This window comes from Myotis brandtii, unplaced genomic scaffold, assembly GCF_000412655.1.
Source record: "Myotis brandtii unplaced genomic scaffold, ASM41265v1 scaffold931, whole genome shotgun sequence".
Lineage (NCBI taxonomy): Eukaryota > Metazoa > Chordata > Mammalia > Chiroptera > Vespertilionidae > Myotis > Myotis brandtii.
In genome coordinates, this window is record NW_005371843.1 from 1,468,496 (window position 1) to 1,489,259 (window position 20,764).

At 39.0% G+C, this 20,764-nt stretch overlaps 1 protein-coding gene across 2 annotated transcripts in view; it reads left to right on the forward strand.

Annotated features, from left to right (window-relative positions):
• Positions 1-20,196, forward strand: part of MAL2 (mal, T-cell differentiation protein 2) — a 44,157-nt gene extending 23,961 nt beyond the window's left edge. The window contains exons 4-5 of one of the 2 annotated variants that reach the window (XM_014533038.1): positions 1,903-2,001; positions 20,178-20,196. In XM_014533038.1, the coding sequence (XP_014388524.1) occupies positions 1,903-1,974 (72 nt within the window). In that variant the 3' untranslated portion in view covers positions 1,975-2,001; positions 20,178-20,196. Of the gene's footprint in view, positions 1-1,902; positions 4,230-20,177 lie in introns of those variants that run through there. The other variant, XM_014533037.1, reaches the window with a different exon arrangement.
• The last annotated feature ends 568 nt before the right edge of the window (positions 20,197-20,764 follow it).

The following is a 20,764-nucleotide window of genomic DNA, read 5'->3' on the forward strand; positions in this document are numbered from 1 at the left end:
AAGAGCCACACTCAAGGGGCCAAAGAGCTGCATGTGGCTTGCGAGCCGCAGTTTGCCGAGCACTGAACTAGACTGAAGGTGGCTGTGAAAGGCTTATTGGTCAGTGATTATTATCCTTTCTTCTATAAGAAATATAACTAAATAACTGTTTTACTTAATGAAATCTTACTTAAAACCCAGTAAGTGTGGAAAGAGGGGCTTGTATGATGCCCATCTTTCCTTCTCACAGAGCTACCTCGTCATCTCTAAGGTACTTTCATAGGATCTGTGTGATCCAAAGATCACAATTAGGAAACCACTATTTTTAACAATTTTGCAAAGTTCAGGGACTCAGAATTGACATCTATTCCCAGTAGATTTTCCTTTACTACTTCCATCCCCTCCTTTTCAGTGATGCAGGCTAATGCTCATTATATCCTTGGATCTGTGAAGTCGCCGCCTATTGATTTTTTTTGTAGTTGCTCTAAGATCCTACTTTTATAAGAATAATAGGCACTCAAGTACTTGATTGGCGGTGGATATCTCTAACTTTTCACTAATATTCCTTTGCCCTAAGAGCTCAGTTTTCAATCATAGTGTGAAGTCTGTTCTGTGACTTTGTCCCTGTTATCCTTCCCTTTCTCTGTCTTCCTACGTGAAGCTGCCTTAGTAAACCTCTAAGTGCTTAAAGTGCCACATTAAGTCCCAGTGTACTGAGTTTTAATACTTAAATGTATGATCTATTTATTCATTTGTGACATTATATTTAATCCATCACTTTTCTTCTTCTTTCAATATAGCTTAAAGAGAGGAAAATTCCAGTTCCCTAATAATAGATATCAAAGGTCATTCCCATTCAGCAATGTCTGGATTAGAGACGTACCAGAGATATAACTGGCTCCATCCCCAGGTCCTGACAGTTGCACTTTCCTTGGCTGTGAGATCACTATATGAACAGACACCTCATAATGAATTTTTGAATACCATATTGGGGGTATCACAAATACTTAAGTGATTCCCGTATGTGAGCAAAAATGCTCAACCTAAGGCTGTCTACAAATGAGAAAATTATCAGAGGCTAGAAGAGGGGTGGGCAAATTTTTTGACTCGAGGGCCACAATGGGTTCTTAAACTGGACCGGAGGGCCGGAACAAAAGCATGGATGGAGTGTTTGTGTGAACTAATATAAATTCAAAGTAAACATCATTACATAAAAGGGTACGGTCTTTTTTTTTTTAGTTTTATTCATTTCAAACAGGCCGGATCCGTAGTTTGCCCACGGCTGGGCTAGAATCTTTAAAAGAAGGGTTAATGGTGTAAGGCCGTGGTCGGCAAACTGCGGCTCGAGAGCCTCATGCGGCTCTTTGGCCCCTTGAGTGTGGCTCTTTCTAAGCCTTAGGAGTACCCTAATTAAGTTAATAACAATGTACCTACCTATATAGTTTAACTTTAAAAAATTTGGCTCTCAAAAGAAATTTCAATCGTACTGTTGATATTTGGCTCTGTTGACTAATGAGTTTGCCGACCACTGGTGTAAGGTAATAAAACAGTTGTACAAATCAACAAAAAGAGAGAGATGAATATGGCCCTACCTTGTGTTCTCAGTGATTAGAGCATCGGCCCATGGACCGAAGGGTCAGGGGTTCAATTCCTGGTCAAGGGCACATATCTGGGTTTCAGGCTCAATCCCAAGCCCTGGTTGGGGTGCATGCAGGAGGCAACCAATCGATGTTTCTCTCTCTCCCTCCTCCCCCACCCCTCTACTCTCTCTTGGAAAGATCAATGGAAAAAAATATTGTCAGGTGAGGATTAAAAAAAAAGAGATGAATAGGAATAGCTTTCATAAGTGTGGAAGTAAGAACAAGTGTTTTCTTCAAGTCAGTGTTCTAACTCTGATGAGAATTGTTATTTCCCTTTTCTTAGATTTTTGCCTTCATGACAACAGCTTGTTATGGTTGCAGTTTGGGTCTGGCCTTACGAAGATGGCGACCGTGACACTCCTCAGAAGCGCACTGTCTGTGTGTTAGTATCATTTGTTACTTCATTCGTCTGATCAGTTTGGATGCCATTTTGTTCAGATATAACAACAGTCCAAACGCTGTGTGTTTAGTAAGTGGAGAGATTCTAAGTATGGTTTTGGTTTATTTCATTATGATATTAAACAGAGAAATGGCCTTTAATTTTACATAAGTCTCTTTTTCTATTTCTGTATATTTTATGGATATAAAAATTTTGTCTTTAAAGGTATTGTTTATAAAAAAAAGGGGTATCTCTTTTGTTTAGTTGCTAAGTCATGTGAACCTTAATTTCAATAGGTAACTAGAACTCCCTAAAAAAAAACAAAAAACCACATTTCAAATAGGCTTCCCACTGAACTCTATCTTTCAGTGTAAAACAGGTTGGCATCCTTTTTCTATCATGGCCCAAAGCATTTGAACAAAAATTATGGCATTTGAGAATTTCTTTTTAGATCTTAGCACAAAATGTAAATATTTTAGGCTTTGTGGCCCATATCGTCTCTGTTACAACTACTATCCTCTGTTGTTGCTACATGAAAGCAGCCATAGATAATATGTAAATTAATGAATGTTCCCATAAAACTTTATTTACAAAAGCAGGCAGCAGGCTGGAGTAGGCCTGTGGACTGCAGGCTATAGTTCACTGACCTCTGGTGTAAAACCTTAGTTATGTGTCCTGTATGTTATTGAACTGGTCCCGAAAGGTATAAAGCTAATTAGAGAAACCACATACTTTTAGTCTCCGTATGCAGTAATCACACTGCCTTTGTGTTAATGGTCAAATACTTACTCTTGAAGGGGTGAATAGTTTCTCAAGCTAATTCAAGTAGCTTCCTGAGTATAGGAAAAAGTAATTTATGAACTGAACAATAGTTGCTTAATCAAACTTAGGGTCTCCTAACACCTGAGCAAAACTCTCATCTGGCATCCTTAAAATGAGATCTCCAGACAGACCATTAACCACTACTGGGGTTGGTTTCCAGCTACCTGTGTCTTACTTTGGATTTATTTATGCTTCAAAGTACAGCTGGTTTCCCTGTGCATGAATATACAAATATTTGTGTGTGGGCATGTGAGGCTTTACCAAATAGAGCTCTCCAAAGAGTTAACTTTTTATATGTTTTACATTACTTTCTGAGTTAAATCTGAGTAGATTAACTATAACTTAAAGTTGTAGATACTGACATGTTTTGAAAATAGCCCTGAGATCAGTGTTGTTTCTGCGTTGATGACAGATACACAGAATCCGTTTTAAAACAACAGCCGTCATAAAACCTGTGTGTGGTGGAAATGCACAGGAAAGTGGTATGGCCCACCTGCAGAGCCCCTGCTTGTGGAAAGGTGCCAATGGCTGGAGTGGGAGAAGTCAGGCCCCAGTCCCCCCCACCCCCACTCTCTTCAAACAAGGTACTCATCTCTTGCCCAGAGAGGGCTACCTCTGGGAAAAGAGGACTTTGTGATTGTTCTGCACTTTCAACCCTTTGCTTTTTGTGGCTGAATCACCCCATACGAGTGCCATGGATAAATCGGACTATTAGATTTCACGGAGCATAGAACAATCCTGAATGAGTAGCATGATCAATGATCAAACACTGTCTGTGTCCTAATCCCCTAGAAGAAGGAATCTTATTAGAGTCCTTTTGTGATGTTTTTCTAATGATAAAAGACATGTTTCAATATGTGGCAAGAGGATATCAGTCGTAGGACTTTATACTCGTGCTATATCTGTTCTATAATATCTGACTTCCTTGGTTTTTCTAGCGCCATACCACACACCTACACCTGTATTATGAATTGTATATTACTAAGTCATAAATGTGCCATAAGGATATATAATCCATTCTGGTCTGAATTGTTTAATTAGTCTACTAGGTTTAGTCGTGAGATTTTATCTTCCAGAGTATAACAGGTCCGTGCTTGGTGGCATTAACTTAAATAATTTCATGAAACTGCTTGATGGCACTTTGTAAATGGATTGCTTCTCGATCATGAAGAACCAAGACTAAAACTCATCTAACTGTGAAAACTTAGATTTGCAGATTGTGTTCTAGATTTATGAGTTGTGTGGCAAAGCACTTGAACAAAAATTATGGCATTTGAGAATTTCTTTCTAGAGCTTAGCTCTAAAAATGAGAAAGTGCTGGTTGGTTTTAAAATCTGGTAACTCCATGATGAAAAGAAATTTATTTTATAAGTGTTATGATGCTAATAAAGTATTCATTTGATAATCTCTTTTGGTCTTCTATTTTTTTATTCAATTCACTTTGAAATTCAGTTAATCTTTTTTTTCTTTAATAAAGGTCAAATAGGTATATGTCTGTGGAAGTAATATTATAAAGGAAGTTTCTATTTGTACTCTATTTTATTTAAAAAGCATTTATATAATGCTTAATGTATGCCTGGCAGTGTTCTAAGCAATCTTTTTCTAATATTAGCTCATTTAATCCCCATCATGGCAACTCTGTGGGGTCGGTACTGTCATCCGTCTCATTTTAAAGATGGCAGAAGTAAAACACAGACCTTAAGGAACACCCAGGGTCATGTACCTAGCAAGTAGGAAAGCTGGATTTTGAACCCCAGCATCCTGGCTCCAAGGCCAGGCTTAATGACTGTGTAGTCCTCAGTTTTCCCAGATTTCACATATTTTACATATCAAAGAATAGTTAGTAACAATCATGTATGGTAGATGTCATCTTTTAGGCCATTTTTTTTAATCATAACCAAGAACTCACCTTCTTCCACTGTGTTCCTTTGCAGTTCAGCTAGGAGTATGCACCATCTGGCTGGGGTTAAGGAATTCTTTCTCATCCAGTCTTATATTCTTTGCTTGATCAGGCGTCCTTAAAATCCAATCCCATCGGTACTCGCCTGGCTCCTGCTAAAAATAAATGCTAGTTACCTTTTGCAGCTGCTTTGGGATATAATCTCCTTTTTTATCAGACATAACATGAATTCAGCTGTTTTTCTATTTTGGTCACTTGATAATTTCTATTTTTATTAAATTCAGAATGGCCAATGTAAAACCCATGTTCACTACTTTTAGCTGTTCTCCCATTCAACCAGGAGAGGGCAGTCTAAGTACACTTTACATACTTGGGAAGCAGCTGCTCAGCGTGGGAGACTTCAGAAAGATTTTCCATTTCAATATGATGTACTCCTGAGTCTCTTTCCTCAGGGTAACATGTAACACTAAAGTTTAAGGCCACATGTAGCATGCTGTTCTAAGCTGAGAGCGATGGCCCCTTTTACGGCACTAGCCAACACGTGACTATTAAAAGCCTAGGTAGCGATCATTGTAATCACAAAGCCTGTTTCCATTGTGGTGAGAAAGAGACCCTAAAAACATCGGAGCCTTTCATGTCCTTGAGACACTCACTCTATTACAATTAAAAGTCATCTTTTCAACACCTTTCAATATATTTCACTGTTAATCATAATGCAATTTTGGAAAATAGTCACTGGGCTCCCTTTGCAAACTTTGGCTGTCCCTTCTGAGGTTGGGCACTGTGCTTTCACTTCAAACCTTGGCGGTGAGTGAATTATTAACAACAACACATACTTAAGATCATTGTGCATTTCGTGCAATGATCAAAAGTTTCTTAAAGTGCTGCATATTTTAGTGAACTTTCTATTTGATGAAAGTCACATTCTCACACCTGGCTTGGTCGGGTGGTGCCATGGAAAGAAGACAGTTTGGAGCCAAGTGGAATTTGTTTCATATTTTGACTCAATCATGAGATCTGAGGCAAGTTTCTTTATTTCTAGGTCAGTTTTTTTCCTCCAGTCTGGAAGAAAGGGCTCTGGTTTTACTGAGTAATAAGAATTGAAGCAGGAATTGCTCCTGCCATTGTTTTTGTTACTGTTATTTTGACCAAATTACCCAAGAACTAACCAATGACTTCCCTCCAAAGGGTAGTGGAGCCTTTGCTTTGCTATGGCCATGCAGACATTAGCCCCAATAAATCTGGTTGTATCGAGCCACCCAGTTTTCAGTGTTGAGGAAAATTCAAATTTTGTTTTCATTCACAAAAAGTCATATACCTCAAATTTCTCTCATATAAAATCCCTTTCTTCTATATGCCTTTTTTCCCTTCGGGAATACCAACACCAAAAATAGTAAGAAATAGCAACTCTCTTAATATTTCTAGTTGACTATGAGTATATGTGATAGTTACCTCCTAGAAAGGAACCTAATTTGGTCTTAAAGAAATAATGTTTGCAGGAAATACCACAAGTATAATTAAAATCTTTCTTAGGTGCTCTGCATATTGTACTGTTTTATATATGCAAATTGCATGCAGAAATCAAACTGTCAATTTACAAAACACCTTCACAAACATAATTTGTTATTTACGACAAGCTTCTAAGAAGGCAGATATTAACATTCTACTGAGAAATAAACTGATGCTAACAGACCACACCATCAACTCTAAATAAATCTTATAAAACAGGTTTTCAGACTCCAATATCTTTCTACAGAACAGCATTGTTTTTATGGCCCAATTTCAAGCAATTTAAACAACGGTACATTTATAATGGATCAACAGGTGAACTACCCCTCCCGGTGAGTGCACCAAAGGTTGGGGTCATCCCCTTTAATACTATACGCATCCAACCCCAGGGGTAACCAAAGATCTTTGCAAATTCTTACATCCAAAGTGAGATGGAGTTAGCCTCTGAGGAGACCCCAGCAGCTAAAACACAAAGCAAATTTTTTGACCTTCAAGCTAATGCCTTTGAGTGGCTGCTTCACTATTGGAAATCGCAGTGAAACTCAGCAAGACTAAGGACTATGTGCATGACATCACTTGGTTGGTAAGACCTGGGATTAGTCATTGCAAAGAACGGAGTTATAACTATTGATCTAGTTTTCCTGTATGGATGATTGGCATTTATGTGTAAATCCTCAGCTGAGGACATGCTTAAAGAGAAGGGGGGAAAGACAGAGATGAGAGAGAAACATTGATCAGTTGCCTTCCATATGCGCCCTGACGCGATAGAATACGCAACCCTATTTACGTGTCCTGACTGGGAATCGAACCGGCAACCTTTCGGTGCACCAGACAGTGCTCCCACCAAATGAGCCACTCTGGCTGGGGCAGTTAATAAACACTTTTATTTTCAGGGAATCCTAAAGAATGATGATGCTGGCATACTACATAGACACTGATAATAATGCAAGTGTCTGAAAGGTGTAATGTGTGTTTTTAAACGTGTGCCACAATAATACCAAGAGCAACTGTAGGTCAGGGTGGTGTGCTAGGAGTTTTTTGTATATTGTTTCATCCAGCCTTTGACAACCCTGTGATATAAGAACTGTCATCATTAAACCAGTGCAGATAAGAGACGGCTCAAGGAGGGCCCCGGATCATGAGCCAAAGGCTTTTCACGAGGAGATAATGAGCAAATGAGGTCACAGTGGAGCTGACGAAACAAATTATAGCAGGCCTTGGATGATAAGCTATGTGTTTAATATTTTAATCTGTAAGGAACACTAAGTGCAAAGAAGTGCTTTCATGGGATTATTCTAGCTGCAATGTGCAGGGACAAATTGAAGGAGGAGAGACTGGGGATAGCCAGCAAACTAGAGGGAGGGAGGGAGGGAGGGAGGGTGTGTGTGTGTGTGTGTAAGATAGTGAGAATATAAATTTCTTGACCTCTGCTCACAAAAAGCTCACAATCCTATGAAAGACAGTAGATATAGGTATGTTATAATCGGATTGTGAACACAGTGCTATAGGTGTGCCGAGGACGACGCTGGTCCCAACCAGCCATGATCAGAACAAATTCTTGGGCGAGCAGGTGTCTAAACTGATCTGAACCACGAATATGAATTATTTAGGCACTGGAGGGCTGGAGAGGTTTTAGAAAGTGACATGATGCTGTGTGCGAAGGAACAAAATGACTTGAGATTGCTGGAAGAACTATAACTAGTTCCTCTAATTGGGGCCCCGCATGGGACCTGCCATTGAGCCTAGAAATTAGAGGCGAGGTGACATGCAGTATAGTCTTTCCATAAAGAAGTGTTGGACTTGATCTTGAGGGTGAGGCAAGCCATGGGTTGGAAGCAGAGTCATGACGCGGTCAGGTTTTTGCTTGAGAAAGATTTCTCTGATGCTGATGGAAAGAATGGCTTGTAGGGAGTGGTAACTGGGAAGTGAGACGACCATTGAGGAATCCCAGCAAGAGATGGTGAAGTTCAGAATTAAGGTAGTGGCAGAGTACACAATGGAGAAAAAGAAATGCACAAAGAAGGTAAGTGAGGTATAATTGATAGAACTTAATTCTCAGGATTCTGTCTTGAGCTCTGGAGACTGAGTTGAGTCCTTCTGTTGTATTATTTTGTTTTGTTTTTCAAAAACCTGGCCAGAACTTAATAGGAGAGTCTTTTTACTTTTTCTCTCTCAATGTAAACATTCATATGTTTTCCAGCAGAAATATTGATAGAGATGATTACAGGGTGCTATTTTGTACCCCACTTTAGGTAATATCTGATACATGTTCTGCATTTCTTTTTAAAATAACAAAAAAAATTGAATTTCAAAACACTTTAAGGATTTTAGATGAGAGATTACAGACATCTAGAATTAGAGCACTTTCTTAGAACACCTCAGAAAACACACATTTTTTCCTCTGGATTAGGCCCTGCTGATGGGAGCCATATATAACATTTATTTTGAGTGTGAACTCTCTGGCAGAGACCACGCTATTGCACCAAACAACAGTCTATTTATCGCTCTCTATGGCAACTATCACCAGTGCTCCAGAGCACTCCGTCAGAGTGCTGAGCAGAGACCAGAGGGCCCTCCTGGGCCTGCAGAGAGAGGGCCTGTCCTGGAGTTGACCTCGTTCCCCTGAGCCTTCTCTCTGCTTCCTTCGCTCTATGGCCCAGGGTCCGCTGGCTCCCTTTTCGGCCTTGCACCTGGGCCTGCTTCCGTTTTCTTTTCCATGAAATCTTAGGCCAGGAGAATCTTCCCATTCTCATTTGGCAAGCTCGAGATCATTACCATTTTAGACTTGGAAGCAAACAGCATTGCGCTCAGTCCCCTCCTTTAGAAATGGGGATACTGGGGCGCAGAGAAGTGAAGGGACTTGGCCACATCACCTAGGTAATTTATGACAAAACTGGGACGTCGATCCAGACCACTACTTCCCTTTCCCAAGCCAAGGATTCCAACATTAGATGAATGGGTGCAGTAGGTTATATGGCGGACATATTTGGCTTTGTTTATTTGATGGATCATTTGCTTGACTCTCCAATTTTCCTCTAGAATATCACTTCCCCATTTTTATCCCTGAGGTTCAAGCAAAATTCACTCAAATCCCTAGTTCCATGGGTAGAACATAACTGGGGCCACGCCAATCAGATAATCATATCTTTCAAGCGCCGTGATTAGCTCAGAAATGAACTCCTGACGCAGTCATTTGGGAGTTTTGGTACAATTATCAAGATGGGGCATATGCACATGTCTTTAACCTCCCATGGGACTTCGGCGGAACTAGAAGCACTTGGCTTCAAGTTACTTAAAGCCAACCTGTCATTGCATGAAACCAAGAGAGGAAGTCAAAGCTTGGAGAGGCAAAGACACAGAGTTCTGATGACATGGGTCTCTAAATTCTCCCATCCGTGATAGACTCTTTCCCTCTGACTTTTGCAGTCCCATTATCAATGAATTTCTTACTTTGTTTTAGCCCACTCTGGGTGTATTATCTGCCACTTGCTAAAGTGCCTTACCCAATAAAATGAACTTTTATGAAGCCTCTTTAGTCAGTTTTCAATGTGATGACTTTTTCTTAAAGGTCTGGTTTGTTTGTGTTTTTTCTAGAATCTCTAAGAATTTCCTCACTTCACCTTGCTGAAATGAGGTGAAGAGAGGAAATATGCATTGTGAAATTCTTATGTCTTAATATCATTTTCTACTTTACATAAAAGACACCATTGCTCATTATATCATAGATGTGTGAATCTATTAGTTTAATTTGAAACTTATACTAGCATAATAACTTATTTTACAAACTGAATGCTTAGCATTGGGCTTTCCTGTTTATTTATGTTTATAAGATCATAATTTCCTGTTCTTAAGAACAAAGTGAGTTTAAAGGGTTTTTAAAATTAAATAATTGTGTGTTTTTAAAAATAAATAAGTCTCAGGAGGTTTCTTAAGCTTCAAACCACTGTACAAGAATGATGGTAATGAGCTAAATGTAAATGAAACAGAACCTTCCAGATTAAATTTGCCTTCAAATCCACATGAATTTATAAACTAAAGGGAAATTTTTTTATTTGTACAAAAACCCCATGGGAGAATGGATAATACTTAACATGTTGGTCTATGCTAAATTGGGCCATTTTTACTGAATAATTACCCTGTTTGCATATGGAAAGTATCTTCCCATGGCCTCCCAAAGAGGAGGTTTTTCTGAGTAAAGTCAGTGGAGATAAGTTTGAGGTAGAAAACACAACTCTTGCACCACGGCACCAAGCTACAGAGGTTGAGGTGTCATTAAGAGGTACACATGTATACACGTTTAATATTTACAGATTAAAATATTAATTGTTCCTTCTTACAGGGCAGCTTCAAGTTTAGGAGGAAAGCACATGTGTGGCTTAACGCATCAACAATAATCAATTAGGTCCATCTTTTGAAAGAAGACTCCACTCCTTTATTCAGTTTCCAAACCACATTCCTACTCATTTCTATTCTCATTCCTGGTATTGACGAGCTGCTTCTCCAGATTTGCTCCATGCCACTCTCCTCATTTGTCCTCCTATTTAGCTAAATATCATATCCCTTTCTAGATTTTGAACTTGTCAAGCTCTTTTAGTACCCCAGGGCCTTTGCACTAGCCATCCCCTCTACCTAGAAGACTCTTTTTATGACTCTTTACAAATTGGTCTGTGTGATATTCTCAGAGGGACCTTCCCTGCTCATGCTATCTCACACAGCTACACCCCATTATAGTTTCACCCCATTACTTTGCTACATAGCTGTTACGATCGTACGCATCTTGTTTGTGTTTTTTTTTTGTCTGTCTACCTTTTAGAGTATAGGCACCTACAGTGCAAAGATAATTTTCTTTTTTTGTTTGCTGCCCTATCTCCAGAGCCTTGAATAGTATTTGCACTATATTGTACAAATAATAAATACCAGTATTTGTGAAATGAATGAGAAGGTAATGGTAAAATTATCCAAATATGCTCCTTTCCATCGTTTTCACTGAGATTTTTCTTCTACCTAAAGAATTATTTCTTGGAAGGGATGGTTAGTACACTTAAATATTAGCTACCTAAAGGGGGAGACGGCCTTTCTTTCTCTGTTTAGCTTCCATTAACTTTCAGGAAGAAAAGCAGCATGCCCCATGACATCATGACCCAGAGCCTAACCTAGAAAAATGAATCCATCATAGTGAATTGTTTCATCAATGACCACATACTGTTTAATTCTCTCTACAAATTAGGAGAGCTCAAACATCCAGAATTCTAGGCTATTAGGATGAATTCTATGTTTTTTTCCCTTTCTGGACTTTCATTTAGAGATGAACCAGTATTACAGGTTACTCGTAGGTTTAAGGACAAACACCAATGGCCCACAGGAGAAATGCCTCAGTAGCGATGGAAAACAGGAAAGAGATCAGGCTACATGTTGTCCATGTTGAGGTCAATTAGTTAAATAAACCACATTAACTGACCTCATATCTATGTGTACTCACAAAATAAGTTCACCATAAACCATAATGCATTATTTCATTTGACTTTATGACAACTCAGAAGATAGGCATAATATGTAGTTCGAATCCCCAAAGTCCCAAACCAGGAATTCCAAGAAGACCACAAAGGAGCTACTTAAAGATCAGAATACTAATAATATTCGGAAGCCAAGTGAAAAGTCTAGATAGAAGTAAGGGATAACAGCGGCTTTTCTTTAAATAAAAGTATATAAATAGGTAACTTATTGTGTATAAAATGTATGCCAGGTTTGGTGATTATGAGTATGCAAGACAAAAATCTCCTGACCAGGAGGTATCAATCTAGTTGGTAGAATCAAGCGTGCACACATAAGGTGGTGTAATAACAGTGCAGAACATAATCGCATACTGTAAAAAGGAGATTCAGATCATCGGTGCTAAAGTAATTGGGGGGAGGTGGGTAGAAATGAAAGCGCTTCTTGGAGAAGATGGAGATTTAGCTCAGCAGAGTCAGCACAGAAACAAAGGCTTGAAGGGTCAAGTCCCAGTGTAGACACGCAGTGACGAGGGGACATTATGCCATGTTTCATGAAAGGAACTGGCTTGGACAAAGGCTCTACATTGGTGGAGAGGAACTTGGTTCCAAAGACCTTAAAGCCAAATTACAGAGGTTGAGGTGTCATGAAGAGGCAAACGTGTATACAACAAAGGAAGGGGAAAGTAAGAAAAAGGACAAGATGTTGACAAGAAATGAAGGAGGGGAAGAAAAGGAGAGGGAGAAAAGGAAGAGGTGTCTTCAAAGACACTATATTTTCTAAACCAAAAACACCAGCACAGGTGACTGAACTGGTTTAGGAAATCCTGGGTGTACAGCCAACTACTCTGTCCATAGATCACACTGCTTACATGTATAGCTTTTAAGGCACGTGTTTTTAGATGGAAGCCTGGTGGAATTTTTTGTTCTCATTGTTGTTTTAAAGGATGCATATATCCTTCAAGCAACTATTAATCTTCAGCAGTTTCCAATAAATGAGGATATTCTTGGAAACATCCATCTGGTACCTGGGTGATAAGGGAATGACAAGTGAGGGTAGAGGGACCAGGAAGTTGGGAATAGGATTAATGCTACCTTAACTGGCAGAGTGGAGAACTGACCATGGGAGGTGGGCCTGGCCAGTCCTCTCATGCTAAGGAGATGAGGGCTTGGCTGGTAGGAAAAGAGAAAACAACCATTGAGGGCCTCATAAGGTAGGTGCTCGGTGCTCTGCTCTCTAATGTCTTAGAAGAATCCATTGAGGAATTTTTATAACCACTATTTTACAAAGGAATGAAACATCCCATTAAATTGTCACATGTTAAACAAAAGATCACATGTTAAATGGTAAGTCCAGTCTGATACTTGGTATTTAAAGAATCTATTCCTTTCTGCTCACCTCCCACTACCATCATCATGTTTAACCCACAACAGCTCTTGCCAGGATTTCTACAACTGCCCAAACGTTATCCCTGACTCCAATCCTATCCCCCTAGAATCTATTCTCTATCCTGCAACCAGAGTGAGATTATCTAACCAGAAATCAGATCAATTCACACCCCTGCTGAAACCCTTCAAAGATAGCATGTTTTCTTCTCACCAAAAGGCCCAACTCCTTAGCATTGACTATAGATGGGCCAACCATACAATGTAAGACACTGCATCTACAATGATCATCTTACAGATTTTATTCTTTGCTATACACTTTGTTCTGGTGGAGAAAAATATTGACCTTCTATTTGAAAATTAGATGGTATTTGCCTTGGAGTTACTAGGTTGCAATAGCTGTAGTTACATTACCCAAGGATTCTCAGAAGAGTACAGCATTATATGAACTGTTCAGAGGTAGGTCTATTCAGTTATGCACAAAGCCCACACTCTGGATATTCATCTCTTCCATCTGGAGCTAGCTCCTGCAGGCTCACTCCTTTTGTCAACATTTTTAAGATAAGCAAGATTTCTTAGAACAAGCCAGCAACTAGGAGTGAGAAGAAGGCAAGAGTTCTCTTCGGGGGATACACTGCTGATTTTTTTTTTTAAATCGCCAGATTTCCTATCTTTAGCATTTGAAAAAGATTGACTGTACTGAAAAGTTTTAAAGTTATGGCAGGTTACTGGGGATTTTTCAGTGTGGCCTGATCCAACTATTCCCTTTGAAGTGGTGCTTATGATATAATACACATCATCAAAGAAGAGAAGAGAAAAATAGCCTGTCCCCTTGAGAACAAGAACAAATGTCTTGCAAACATAAACTGAAAGCCTATTTTTGAGAAGTGGATCTGAGCTGTTCATAATGAGTGACCAACAAACCCATAACCTACTTCCACACCTCATTCACCCGCAGCTCGGAGACAAGATGGACAAAGACCTCTCTGCTGACTTCTCAGAATCAATAGCCTCCCATCTATCTACCGGCAAATAAATCTCTAAAAAGGGAGAGTGTTTGGAACTCTTAATAAAGGCAGGAAAATGAAGGTCAAAAGACAGACTCCACCAGGTTATTGTAAGTGTTGGATGAAATACTCAAGTTCTAGGCTCAATATTTTATCCCTTCATAAAAATAAGTCTTACAGTACTTGCCCAACATGCCAGGTCAAATTACCACAATTTGACGCCATAAAATGTTTTGCATTCCTTAGTGAAACTCTTATCTTAAAGGTCAAGATACCAGCCTGAGCTTGTTTTGTTCTTAGGATTAAAATGTTGAGATTAAATGACATTAATGTTTTTTTTTTAAATCTCTCATACAAGCTAAAGATAGATAAATTCCCATCTAAGACTTTGGTGATTTCACCCGCAGGCACTTGGGTGTGTTATGAATGAGGATAATGACAGGTTTTGTGTCTCCATCTAGCAGGAAATTGGTCGTATATAAACCAGGAGGGTCTCTCTGTAGAGTAGAAATCGGAGGGCAATTGAAAAATAAATAGCTGTACATCAAGGCAGGAAAAAGCATGGATGAAAGTGAGAAAAAGAGGATCACTGTATTTAAGTAGAAAATCTAGACTACAAAAGGGAAAAACTAATGCAGAAAATTTGAAAGAGATTATAGGTATTTGAAGATGTCAGGCAAAAAAAAAATCTTGTTCAGTCCACTTAAAAAGATTTAAGTGTATGTTGCTTTAACTTTGTATTTTGAAATAATTTCAGATTTAAAAAATAGTTGCAAAAATAGTGGAGCAAGTTTTCACATACCGTTCACCCATCTTCCCCTAATGTAAATTAATATCTTACATAATAATAGTATAATCACTTAGACTAGGAAGTACTAGCCTACAGTTTTTATTTAAATTTTGCTGATTTTCCCATGTTGTCTTCTTTCTGCTGCAGGATCCAATTTAGAATCCTATAGTGAATATTTTTGTCATGTCAAAGTCTCCTAAAATATGTGACAGTTCTCGTCTTTTTTTTTCTTTTATGACCGTGTCACTTTCAAAGAGCACTTGCCATTTATTTTGTAGAATATCCTTCCATTTGAGTTTGATATTTCCTCATGTTAGATATGAGAGATTAATAAGAATATTTATTTTGAACAAGAATACCAGAGGGAAAGGGGATGGGGGGAAGGTAGAAGAGTGTAAAGAAGTGATAAATGGTGATGGAAGGAGACTTGGTTTGGGGCAGTAAACACAATAAAATATACAGATGATGTATTGTAGAATTGTACACCTGAAACCTATGTAATTTTATTAACTAATGTCACCCCAATAAATTCAATAAAAAATTCTTAAAAGAATATCACATAAGTGATGCTGTATCCTTCTCAGTGCATCAGATCAGGGGTAGCTTATGTTGATATGTCCGATTAGGGGTGATTTAAACTTTCCTCATTTGCTAACTGTGGTGTCTGTCAGCATTCTTCACTGTAAAGTTACTTTTTTTCCCCCTCATTGTAATGAATGAGTAGATTATGAAGAAAGACTGTGAGATAGTGCAAATATCCTTTTCTTAAAAAAAGAAAAACTATGTTTTTAGAGGCATTTTAGGGTCACAGAAAAATGAGAAGGTACAGAGGTTTCTGTATACCCCTGCCCCTACATCCCCCACCAGGGTGGTACATTTGTTACAATCAGTGAACCTACATTGACACATCATTATCACCCAAGGTCTACAGTTTACATTATGGCTCAGTCTTGGTGTTGTACAGTTTATGGGTTTGGACAAAACTAAAATGGCATGTATTTACCATTATAGAATCATACAGAGTATTTCACTGCCCTAAAACTCCACAGTACTCCACTATTCATCCCCTCACCCAAGCCCTAGCAACAACTGATCTTTTTACTGTCTCCACAGTTTTACTTTTTCCAGAATGTCATGTAATTGGAATCATACAACATGTAGCCATTTTATCTTAGCTTCTTTCACTTAGTAATATGCACTTAAGTTTCCTCCATGTCTCTTTATGGCTTGATAGCTCATTTCTTTTTAGCACTGGAAAATATTCCATCGTCTGGATGTACCACAGTTTAATTATCCATTCATCTGCTGAAGGGCATCTTGGTTGCTTCTAAGCTTTGACAATTATAAAAATAAAGCTGTTATAAAACATCTGTGTGCAGGTTTTTGTGTGGATATAGTTTTCAGCTTCTTTGGGTAAACACCAAGGAGCATGATTGTACAATTATATATTAAAAATATGTTCAGTTTTGGAAGAAACTGCCAAACTGTCTTCCAAATTGGCTGTACCATTTGCATTTCTACCAACAATGAATGAGAGTTCCTATGGCTCCACATTATCACCAGCATTTAATGTTGTCAGTGTTGTTCCAGATTTTTCCATCCTAATAGGTGTGTAGTCTTATTACTATTTTCATTTTAATTTTCCTGATGACATGATATGGATCATCTTTCATGCAAATATCCTTTTCATTATATACTTTTGACCACCAATTTTAGCATTTATCAAGGTTCTTATCCACAAAATTATTGCTATCAGCTTTGCATTATTGACAATTTTTCTATTTCCTTATTTCTTCCACGTTTAATCATTGGTACTATACCCTGAGGAAGAATATAATATTATTTCAGTGAAGCTTAATAAAATGACTTTCTGAGACAAACAGGCTGTGCTTTATAGTAAGGAGAACCTTATTCTTGCCCCACAGGAAGAAGCTTCACATACATATGTGTTCTTTTCACTGAAGATGGTGTTTTCAAGCTTTCCTAATACTTGATATAAGTAGAATTCATCATACCCATTGTGGAGATTAGTGAAATTTTTATTTAAATGGGCACATGCCACACAATCTGAAATAGCAACTTGATAAAATTTCATTCTCATAATTTTAGGTCCTTGTTTATTTAAAAATTCAGCAAATATCTTGAATTCCATGCTAGGAACTATATTAAGCACTGGAGATACAGTAGGTACTAATATAGACAAGTTCCCAGCCCTCATGGAGTTTTCAGTCTAACAGAGAAGGCCAGTGATAATATCATCAATTGAATAGCAATGAGTTCATAAATGGAGAACAACAAAACTCTCTGTAGATGAATAAAGGTACCTAATCTAGTCTGGATTGGATAACTGGCCTGATCTACAAGAGTGTTTCAAGGAAGTAAAAAATGAAAGCATGCTATTGTATAAAGATAAGTACAGTGTGTGAAAAAATTGAGAAATCATAAGTTTGAAGAAAACATGAAGGGGAAACTCTTTCAGGCCACTTGGGACATATCAGAATTGTTGACCAGATGAACAATGGATTTCAACAGGGGTTCGGCATATTCATATTTGTTATTTCTAAAGATTACACTGGCCAGCTGTGTGCAAATAAGGCAAAATGGGTAGCAAAGGAGAATGAGAAGGAATGTTAGAAAAGTAGGGACAAAATCCAGAGGAGGTGATGTCATAAAGAAGAGAGAGTTTCACTCTTCTCCCACCAGAGTAGCTTCTGCTCCCACTGTTCTTTCCACATCAGTCTGCTTCTGTTTCTCCATTTCGTTATGTCATGTTGAGAAGTTGAAGGGACACTTCTGCTCAGTCTTCATCTAAACGGCCTTCTAGAAATTTAGTAACTCCCTCAGTTCCAGTTACGTATTGCTGTATAATGAACTAGCCCAAAGCTTACTATCTTAAAGCAACAGCTCACAATTGTCTCTCATGGTTCTAGAATGACTGGATTTAGCTAGATTCTTGCTTACAGTTTCTTATGCAGACACAGTCAGATGTCAGCTGGGGCTGCAATCTCTGAAGCCTTAACTGGGAAGAACAAACCAGATGGGTAATTTATATGGTTGGTGGTTTGTGCTGCCTGGCAGCTGGAAGTTCAGTTGGTTCTATCTGCTGGAGCATCTACATGTGGTCTCTTGTGCCGAGTACTAAATTGTTGTTCTCAGCTCCAAATTTAGCCTTCTCTGCCCTGCTTTGGGATAATTCCACTGGAACCTGAAATCAATTCTCCATCGCCAACTGGTGAAATGTTGGGCTTTTCATAGATGGCAATGGGGTGCCCCTGGGTTCTGGGGTGACACTGGTATCACTGGGGTGATAGCAACAGGAAAATATTTCCTTCAGGGCTGCATCCTCCATTGTTAGCATTGAGTGTGGGAGACTGATGGTCCCTGTGGACAAGCTCCACCTGCAGCCTCAGACCACACTCGGCCCACTGGCAACCATTTGAGTACTTACAGCAGGAACATTCTGTGGTAGCTCTGGCTGTAACCACAGGCTACACTACACACTGCCCAACAGGGCCTCTTCTGAGCAGCTACAGCTCCCTCCACAACCCAACTCCCTCACCTTTTGGCTACTTACAGGCTGTATTTTTTATGATTGTCACAACCTCTTCAAAAAAAGTCCAAATCTCAGCACTGGGGAAAGGGACCCTCTCCTCGTCCTAAATTCCTTCTCTGAGCCTACAGGTGGTAGTTTGCACCTGCTACTGCTCTTAAAATCCATGTTTCCCCCTCTTGGTAGTTAACCACTTCAACTAGATAGCAATTACTTACATTATAGTTTCCCTGCTCAAATAACTGGAATGGTTTCTGTCTCCCGACTCAACCCTAATTGATTTACCTATTCATGTGGTGTGGCCCACACCTCTCTCAGGATGAGCTCCTAGAGACAGTGACTCAGGACTTATTCCCAGCTCGTCTTTAATTCCCTATATACATCTGTCCTTGCTGTCTCATCTAGGGCCATGCTTTAAAATACCATCCATATGCTGGTGGCTCCTAAATTGAACCTCCAACATATACCCTACTGAGCTTCAACGCGTTTATCCACCTATGCACTTATCATCTCCACCTAAGGGATAACCTCAAGCAAAGCTCTTAATTTCCCACATTCCAAAATAAAGTACGTAAAGAAGGCACCACTAGTTGTTCAAGTTAAAGAGAGAGAGGTCATTTTTCATTGTTCTCTTCCCCACACCCTGCCCTCCACTGATTTCAATTCTTAAACAAGCTGTTTCTATTTTACCTCCAAAGTACATTGCAAAGTCACCCACTTTCTCCATGTCAACTGCTACCACCCTAATCTAAGTGATAATCACCCCTCACCTGATTCTTTCTTTATAAACCAGCCAGAATAAAAATTCAAAAGCCTTAACCAGATCCTGGAAAACACTGCTTAATACCCTTCAATGATATTCTACTCTACCTAGAATAATTCAAAATTCCTTACCCAGCCTTCAAGACTCCAGACATCTGACTCCTGTCTACTCCTTTAAATTGATATAATTCTTCCTCTCATGCCACTCCAACCACACAAACCCTCTTTTAAATTCCTAGAACGCCTGAAGGTCTTTCTTTCCTCTGGGTTGCCAGAGTTTACTCCCTGGCTGTGATGTTATCTTCCTTTGTAGATAGCTTCGGTCATCTTCAGGTGTCACTTCCTCCAGCACCCTAAATATACTCTCACGTTACTCTTTGTGTTTCCTGCTTAGCATGATTAATCTCAGCTTTCAATTAGTTCTTCTTTGAGAACCTATTTTCTTATTTATAAAATGTAAGCACATTTGTCAGTTCCGCAAATATTTTCAAAGTTTGCACTATGTTGCTGATAGTTTTCTGGGTGCTAGAATATAGCAGTGGTCACTGTCCTGCCCTCTTGGAGATGACATTTGATTTACATAGTCAACCCATATCAGAGTGCAACAAGGACAATTCAGTTTGGTTTAATTCCAAATGAAACAAACAGGGCCTAAATCTGAATAGAAATTGTCCATCTTGCTTATATTACTAAGATTCTGTGCTAAATCACTGTAATGTAAATTTCAACAATAATCAAAGGGGCTCTGGTGGGCCGAGAATCATCAATGTGGAGACATCGAACTTCTGTGGGCATGTTTACATCTTTTGATGCTGCTTTTAACTTATAAAGTGGTGGTGACATTTACTTGTTTCCTTTAGTCATGTTTCCTGTACATTCATGTAGGTGTCTCCATCTGGAGCTTTATTTTAAATCTGCTTTGAATGCCAGCCAGAATCTGCAGAACACTCTGTCTCTTTTACAGCAAGCTCGTAGAGAATGGCGGCTGGGATCCGGAGGAATAGCTGCCCCGGCTTCCATGCATGTGGAACCCAAACCCACTGAAGGCTCCAGAGGACGGATGAGAAACGCAGTAAGAGTGGACACACCATGAACAGAACACAGCCTAGGGCCACGTATGAGATAGAAACTCACATCTTGTTGAAATAGAGGGAAGGACAGACTTTCTAATATTATGAAGCTATTCACCACAACTTATCTGTTTACACAGATAACCTATATACAAAAATCTACCTAAAAGATCGGAATTTACAAGTGTCAAATTGAACCTTAGAATCTTAGAATCACTGTGGCACAGAGCATCATGGATGACAGAAATCCAAAAATCAAAAGCATGAATTCCTTATACAATGTGCCCACCATGCTGTCCTCTAGATCAGTGGTTCTCAACCTTCCTAATGCTGCGACCCTTTAATACAGTTCCTCATGTTGTAGTGACCCCCAATTTCATTGTTACAAATTGAACATAATTAAAGCATAGTGATTAATCACAAAAACAATATGTAATTATATATGTGTTTTCTGATGGTCTTAGGCGACCCCTGTGAAAGG